Genomic DNA, 8,419 nt, shown 5'->3' with positions numbered 1-8,419 from the left:
GTGCGACATCGAGGGGGTAGACGTGACATCACCCACCAGCTCCGCTCTAGCTCTGCTCTGGCCAGCGGTGACACGTGGGGCACGGGCAGGGAGCAGGGGGGACGACACCCCTGCAGGCTTCAGGCTGCGCATCACGATGACCCCCTTGGGAGGGGAGAGCTGGAAAATGCTTCTGAAACGTTAGAGTAGCCGAGTGAGTTTTGTCTTGGGACCCTGCAGAGGCACAGGTGGTTCCTTACAGCCTTTTGGTGCGATCCACACTGATGCCTTCAGAGAAAGTTGCTCTTACCCACATGGGTATTTTTTAGGAGCCATTTTTTCTCTTGAAAATGTGTATTTTCCGGGCAGAGGGAGTGCTTGGGGGGCAGCAGTGGGGGATGGCATCCTCACGGCATAGCATTGGGGTGTCGAGCACGTCTCCACTTCGTAAATTTGGGGCTGTCTTTCTAATTTGAGGATTCTGGTAGATTTACCTGTTCTTGGTTGATGTTTCTTTGTTTGTTTTCTAATATGGAAAAAAATCGTGTATTTATTAGACTGCTAAATATGCCACGGTTTCACGTAAGCTTTGTTGTTTCTTTCATGGGCGAATAGACAAGATCAGCAAATTGCAGAGAGAGGCTTTGGGTTACTAAACCAGGGTACCTCAGTGCTGCTCAGGAAGCAGTTTTCCGTACTAATTCTGCATCCTTGTCCTTTGTACTGTTAAAATTCTCCGCTAACCTATACACCAGTAACTATTTTCACTGGCAAGACAAGGCAAAGATCCTTTCTTTTTTTGGTTGCTAATCTCTTTCAAAGTCTGAATGTCTCGTACTAAAAGCAATTTGAAAATGCTTGTGACTGTCATAGTGAAAAAGATAGAAGAAAGTTACTGGTTTAGAATCATCTTGGAGGCTGGGAGCTCCTGTATCACCTTCTATGCTGCTGCTGAAGCCCTGCCCAGAACCATGCTCTGTCCTGTCAGTTAAAATACTTCTCATTTTTTACACAATTCTTTACGTTAATCTTTCCACTGACGTTCGTCACTGGAGTGGAATTTACAATTGTTTTGTGTATTTTTAGCCAGCGACCAGTTTTCCACAGCAGCCTTGAAAACTATTTAGCCTGAATTGTTGGCATTTCGCTTTGCGCAGGCGTGGTGTTTCAAAGCTAAGGATTGGGAGACTTTTTTGAATGGTTTGTGGGGGTTTTCAGTGCAAGAGGCTTACACCAAGCGCAAGTAAGGGGGATGCATGTGCAGACACAGCCTCTGTACGTGGGTCCTTGTTTCTAAGACTGTGAAATGTTGGTTGTGAGTACGTGGGTCACTGCCCTCCCTGAAAAAGACGTGAGAGATCCCCTGCACAGCTGGCAGGGAGCACAGGAGGTGTCTGAAACAGCACCATGACTTCCCATTTTCATCCCGAATGTGACGTGCTGACCTCTCTGCGAAACAGCCAAAGGAATTTTTCTCCGCCGTATGAGAGCGGCGTATTTTTATGGGGCTTTGCTGGAAGCTGTTCCCCATGCACGTTCGTGGTCACTGACACAATGAAGTTAACCCCAGGGCTCTGTGGTTCTCACATCTATCAATCGTGGTTTGTGTTCACTGATGGCTACTTGGCTTTGATCTGGCACATCTCAAGAGGGTCTCCTTCCACAGTCCCTCACTCAGAGAAATTTGGTGCTTTCCAACAGGGACTTACACCGAGACACGTGGGCAAATAGTCGCTTCGGTGCAAGGGACAGAAATGCCCAACCTTGTAAAGGCAGAGCCTGAATTAAACCATTTAGGGTCATGCCCCCCTCAATATCTTGCGAATATCAAGGAGTTCGTGGTGAACTTCCAGGCAGGTTTGCAGCCTGTCAGAAATCCTTTCCTGCATGTGTCGATCAGGCTCCAAAAATTAATGTTTTGTTCATTTTAGAATTTGTTTGGACACCTTGGGTTTAAAGAGGTTATAAAAAAAGAAAGGAAAAATATTTTAAGTGGGTCATTGTAGCCCAGTGGGTACTTCAGAGTGGGAATACAGACTATTGATCCGGAGGGTATCGGAAGTTTGGCATCTAGTTTTCCCTTTGGAAATCTTCTTTCTTCTATTTTCTTCTTTCTGCTGTTGACTTGCTCAGACTCTGGGGACAAGTCACCCGTTCTTTTTAGACCTGGACAGGCAGGGACAGGCGGTGAGGGCAGCTTAGCACACCCCATCTTCTACTCCAGACAACCTTTATTTATCAGCTTGGCTCAACTCTTAATTATTGAAAATTAAAATGCCTCTTCTTATGAGAGGCTCAGCCCTCTGGTGTTACTCATCTTGGCTTTGTTTTACGAGTGACTGATACATGAAAGCACAGAAAAGACTCCAAACCCAAACCTGAGCCGACCCTCTCAGATCTACACCCCGCACATCGACAGCCGCAAAGTGGTTAAGAGACTTGATGCAAAGCTGATAAAATGCCAAAAATTCCTCATTCTCTCTCTTGGGGAGCAGGGAGGGTTGTCTGGAAAATGTCAACAATAAAAATTGCATTTAAGTGGTATATAATGCAGCCAGCTACTGTGGGCAGAGTTACATGCAGCCAGATGAAGGAGTTTAAAGAGCACAAGCTCCCTTACGCTGCCTCCCATCCCAGCTGGAGCTGGAGCACATGGAGCAGCGCTGCCACTGCGAGCTCTCCTCAGCATGGATGGCCATGAAATAAGAAGGGTTCTTGAGGACAAAAGCTAATCATGGAGCAAATATCTTCTGTTTCTTGATAATTTTAATTTTAAACTGGCTAGATCCGCAACTGGTGTTGACTGGTGTTGCTCTGCTGCATTGTGTCCGTCCGTCTGTCCATCCATCCATCCATCCATCCATCCGTCATTCCACCTATTTATCTACCACCAGTTGAAGGCACCATCCATTTGCAGTCTTCCCTGCTTGGCTCCTTGCCTGTGTCTCTGTCGGGGACAGACATGTCCTTGCTTGCTGCTTTGGGCACCCCAGTAAGGGGAGAGGTGTTAAGCTGGCTGGAGACCCCCTCATGCCCTCGCCCCTCGGACCATCTGGGCTGGGGGAGGACAAACTCAATTAGCCAATTTGTGAGAGGGAAGAAAGCATTGAAGGGGGTTATGCCAAGAAAACAATAAGCAAGCAATATTTCTTTGCCCAGTAAAAAGAATAAAGGCTCTTCTCAAGAATTTCCACGTCTTAAAATAATTTTCTTCTGTAGCATCTGACCACATCCCTTCTTTCTGGAAGCTCGGTGCTGCGGGGCCAGGCTGGGGCGGGTGGCCTGGTTCGTGTCCTCGTGCTCCCCCAGCACTGGCCTGAGCCCCGGCTGCGCCGTCCCCCCAGGACCCCGGCGCTCCCTCAGCCCCCCCGGCCCTCCCTGTGAAAAAAGCCCTTGGCCAGCTCCTGCCTCTCACTTGCAGAGACTCGGCCCGCAGGGGCTCGGCGGGGGGGGGGGCGAGGGGCTGGGGGGGTGGCTGAGAGAGGTGCCCAGCCACCCACACAGAGCTGCTCCACAAACAGGAGGGGAAAAATAAATCTCTTTCGTAGTTTTCTTTTACCAGCAGATAAAAGAAAAATAGCTTTCTTTTTTCTTTTTTTTTTTTTTTCCCTCCCCCCTGTGGTTTGTGTGATTTTTATGTTTTTTTTCCCTCTGCTAAACTGTGTATTTTTCAGCTCAGTAAAGTATTTATTAGAAATCTTTATGGTCCAGTCTGCTGGTGAATTATATACATCGTACGGCTTCAGCATGAGCTGGGAAAAAAATTTATGGCTTTTTTTCCACTCAGACTGAATCTATCCAATAGCAATAGAAAATGCGGGTTTACCAGGAAAGCTTTCAGTTCAGTTCTGCTTGCCAGAGCAGCAGATACCTTTTCTGTCTTGGTTCATGTGCATTTATGCACGATGTAATTTTCCCCTCTAATTTGAAAGCAAAGCTAAAACTGAGCTTTTCTATCCTGCTAGTAAAGTCTGTTGAATAGCTATGTCTTGTCTTTTTTTTTAACTTGGATTTCTCACTTTAGCGTCAATTGTTTTTCAGATCATTCTTAATTCAATGCATAAATACCAACCACGGCTGCACATTGTCAAGGCGGATGAGAACAATGCTTTCGGGTCGAAGAACACAGCCTTCTGCACCCACGTTTTTCCAGAGACGTCCTTTATATCGGTGACTTCCTACCAGAATCACAAGGTAGGCAGCTTTTCTGGTTTTTCTGGCTAAGCGTGCTGAATTTCTGTTCGTGGGCTTTTGCAACTCACAGCCCTTTGCTGCCGATGGCTGAGAAATGAGCTTCCAAATCACGGTGGCACAGCAACGTCGCTGCGGTGCTGGGCTCCGAAGGCAGGATCTGGTTGCTCGGAGGGAGGGGGAGAAGCCTATTTGTGCTGCTATTGTGCAGCAGAAAATGCTCAAGCTGAAAGAGAAGTTTCCACCCCAGCATTAAGCAAGAGCGACGAGCCAGAGGGTGCAGTGAATTTGCAGCAAGAACTTCATCGGGTAACAATATCTTGGCAAACCCCGTGAGTCCAGACGCTAATGAATCGGTGTTGCTCATAAATGCTGAGATGTCATTCATAACAGCAAGCAAGTCTAATAATGACTAGTAAAGCTTGCTCATAAATCTACAGCGAAAAGTAACTCCAGTACATATATTTAGTGAGACATACGAGGAATGTAACCGTAAAAACACGGCTAAGAGCTGGCTCTGTGATTAGCACGTGAAGGCTGGAGGGGGTTTGGGGTTGTTTTGGGGGGAATGTAAAGTACAGAGGGCTCAGTTCTGTGCTCCAGGGGTGTCACAGGCACCCGTGTGTGGTAGGTTTGGCTTCTCGTCTTTTTTTGAGCGTGGTGGCAGTGGGTGGCATTCTGTCTGAGGGTTTTACCAACCCAGGCTGCTAGCAGCATGGACAGCAATGTGCCAGTTGCTTGTCACCTCCCAGTGACAGCGGGTGGGTGCATCGTCACCAGGGCAGGGAGGGGAGAGGATGCCAGGAAGGGCATGGCAAGGCTCCAGATTCAATCCTGCTGCTGATTTACCCCACCTTTGCACAAGCTCCAGCTCCCCTGAGGTTTTTCCAGTCCCAGTCCGACTGCAGGGTTGTGTGAGCATTAACTGGAAGTTTTAAAGTGCATCAGGATTCATCAGTAAAGGTGCAGAGTGGCACTGCTGCAGTCCTCCTGTCACTCCAGATGTGAAATCTGCCATGTGTTACTGTGTCAGCTCTTTTTCTACACGTTCATAGGAAAATACTGCAGGAACAGGAACATATGTGGAATTCTTCCTCCCCAATAATCTGACCAGACCTCTTCCTCTCAAGCAGGATGCCTGTATGCCCTTTGATGCTTGAAGCAGAGAGCTCTTGCAAGATTTTGCAATTAGTGAGCCAATTAAAAGACTCAGAGCAAAAACATGGATGTGTGTGTTATGGTAAAATTGGAGGGGGAGAGAGGGGGGAAGCAAAGTCCCTATTTGGACACTGAAATGAATCCTGTTTGAAAAGTTGGTGTAAAATGACTAGTTGCCCAAACATGGTTAACCAAAAAAACTCAAAAGAGCTTATTTAATACCTACTTAAAATGCCTCGCCTGTCAATAGTGCCTTTCAACCCTGAGGTCCCCAAAGTGCTTCATAAACTTCACACTTCTACTGTCCTTGCCATACAGCCACTGCCCGGGGGAGAGCTGGTAGCTGGGTGGCAGCACAGAGTGGACCTGACAGATTTAGGGAAAATGCCCCAGATGAGCCCTCATTCTTTCGTGAAGCTCTTGCAAGGAGCTGCCCCGGTGCTGCCCGACTCCTTTTCAACTGCTTTATGGTTTTGCTCTTTTAAAGATAACTCAGCTGAAAATTGAGAACAACCCCTTTGCCAAAGGATTCAGGGGGAGCGACGACAGTGACCTGCGCGTGGCACGGCTGCAAAGGTACGGCCGAGCGGGGCAAGGAGGGACGGCAGTGAGGAGGAGCTCAGGGGAGCTGCTGCAGGGTGCACACGTGGGTGCTTGAGTGCCCCAAACCCTGGCAGCGCCACCAGGCAGGTGGTGTCCGACATGCTGCCAGCCAGCGCACCCACCACTACCACGCCTTGTGCAGAAACAGAGCCTCAGAGCTGGACTCTGCCGCTGAGGCGTTGCACCTCTTTGGCCAAGATGAACTTAAAAGGTGCCCCAAGATGTGGAGGCATCCAGCATGTTTTCTTGTGCTGGAGGGCACTAGGGCTTTTAATGCCATTTATAGCCCTGAAAAGCTCTTCCCTATACTCAGTGGCACACTCTGTGTGTCATCCTAATTCTTGCCCACACCTGACGGAGTATGATGAGTTCATCGCGTTTTACAAAGGGCGTTGAAGTCATTGGATGGAGATGCTCTAGGGAAGCCAGACTAATATTTCATCCTTCTGTGAATGCTGATTGCTTTTTGAGTGTAGTAATTTTTCTTACCTCCTTTAGCAAAGAATATCCAGTAATTTCCAAAAGCATCATGAGGCAGAGATTGGTGTCCAGTCACGGCCAGCTTTCAACAAAGCCAGACGTTAACTCACTTCATGGGAATCACCAGACCCTTCAGCATTATCAGTATGAGAACGGTGCTCACATGCAATTTGCAGCTTCAGATACTCAAGATCTGCCACTCAACACCTTCACAGCACAGAGAGATTCAGGGCTCTTCTATCACTGCCTAAAAAGAAGAGGTAACTCAAAATTACAGCTTAAAAAAATATTATACCAAATAAATCTAAGAGCATGAGTGCTGAAAGCTTACTGCTAATTCCAGTTCATTTGGGATTGAGCTCTTAAGCCTCGATCTTCAAAGAGAGACACTGATGTGATTGAAGTGCTTTGGAGGTTCAGGGCCGAAGAGCCAGGGTTTTGGGCAATTATTAGAGGTTTTGTCCCACAGAAGGCAAATATGGACTCAGAAAAAATAATCAGAATGCAGAATTCAAACGGCATGAAGCTCTGCTGGAAAATTATCCATCCTTAGAATCAGCTGAATTAACAGTTGTTTGGCAGAGGCCTTATCTAACCTGAGATGTCCTGATGCTGCCATTAGCAGCAACGAAGTTATCCACGTTCTGCACTTTTCCAGGATGAAGCCATTAGCAATTCCCTCGATGTCTGCACATCAGTGGGACAGTGGTAGCTGGGTGTAAGCATCCCTTCCTTCCTACCCACGAGTTCTCAAGTTTAAGTGAGCTTTAGCTATGTTTTCTTCCTTTTAGCCCAGCACGCTATGAGCTCATAGCGTGTTGTCAGTTAAACAGAAAAGTTTTGCACAGAAAAACCCCTTCCATTTGCATGTCTCATTGGCCACTAATTTATTTAAGCTGTGAGAATCCTCTGATCATGGGCAAATGAAGAATCTCACAGCACCCGTAGTGAGGACTGCGAGGCAAATGTGTAATTTCAGCAGATGTTTAAGCTGCGGATGAATTCACTAATCCACCCAGAGAACATTCCTAACGACTAACAGAAAGCTGCTGGTAAACACGGCCGCGGCCATCGCAACATGTAGGAGAGGGGCTACAGCTCCTCCGTGTAAAGCTGAGGGGAAGGACTGATGACTGGGAAAGGAGTCCTTTATCTGGAAATATTTCTGCAGCTTTTGACATGAATATCTGGGAAATGTACAGTCATTTTTCTAATGACAGGAAGGCAGGCCGCGATAAGACCCTTTAAGAGACTTCTTGAATTTGTCAGGAGTAACACTGCGAGAGTGTCAGGGACCTCTGTTATCTGGATGAACGTGAACTAATCGCTGATGTGAGAATAGTAGCCCAAGTCCCTCACTCAGGCTGATAAATGTCACCAGAATGCTTTGAGGCTGAAGGGATTAGCCTGACATTTGCAACACAATGTCCTTTTGATGTTATACATTGTCTTTCCAAACGAAAATGGTTTAACCGGATTAATCTGAAAAAGAGCATCAGTTGTTTAGTGAAATAATCGCAGGCTGCACGCTCACCTTCTAAAGGGACCTCAAAAGGCACCCCAGGCTCTCAGCAGATTGCTGCTAAAGCCGCTGATCAGGGAGCTGCTCCTGAACAGGATTTTTTCCTTCTTTTTTCTGTTATTTGCAGAAAGTGCTCGGCACCTGGACCTGCCCTGCAAACGCTCCTACCTGGAAGCCTCCTCTTCTGTAGGAGACGATCACTATTTCCGTTCCCCGCCTCCGTACGACCAGCAGATGCTCAGCCCTTCCTACTGCAGCGAGGTGGCTCCGAGGGAGGCGTGCATGTACTCTGGTTCCGGGGCTGAAATCGCTGGTGTCTCGGCAGTCGATGACTTGCCGCCTCCACCTCCCCCCTTGAGCTGCAATATGTGGACTTCTGTCGCACCTTACACCAGCTACAGCGTTCAGACAATGGAAACTGTCCCTTACCAGCCTTTCCCTGCTCATTTCACTGCCACCACCATGATGCCGCGGCTCCCGTCCATC

The 8,419-nt window shown here is 47.7% G+C and overlaps 1 protein-coding gene across 1 annotated transcript in view; it reads left to right on the top strand.

Annotated features, from left to right (window-relative positions):
• Window positions 1–4,020: 4,020 nt before the first annotated feature.
• Window positions 4,021–8,419, top strand: part of TBX4 (T-box 4) — a gene marked incomplete at its 5' end in the record, with an annotated part of 4,681 nt that continues 282 nt past the window's right edge. Inside the window, 4 exons of the mRNA XM_009869300.1 lie at window positions 4,021–4,173; window positions 5,816–5,904; window positions 6,430–6,671; window positions 8,061–8,419. The exon at window positions 8,061–8,419 is cut by the window's right edge and continues 282 nt beyond it. Of these exons, the coding sequence (XP_009867602.1) occupies window positions 4,021–4,173; window positions 5,816–5,904; window positions 6,430–6,671; window positions 8,061–8,419 (843 nt within the window). The remainder of the gene's footprint in view (window positions 4,174–5,815; window positions 5,905–6,429; window positions 6,672–8,060) is intronic.

The sequence above is a fragment of the Apaloderma vittatum genome, unplaced genomic scaffold, assembly GCF_000703405.1.
Source record: "Apaloderma vittatum isolate BGI_N311 unplaced genomic scaffold, ASM70340v1 scaffold24665, whole genome shotgun sequence".
NCBI classification, from domain to species: Eukaryota; Metazoa; Chordata; class Aves; order Trogoniformes; family Trogonidae; genus Apaloderma; species Apaloderma vittatum.
Note: the sequence above shows the minus strand (reverse complement) of the source record. Positions and strands in the feature narration are given on the sequence as shown.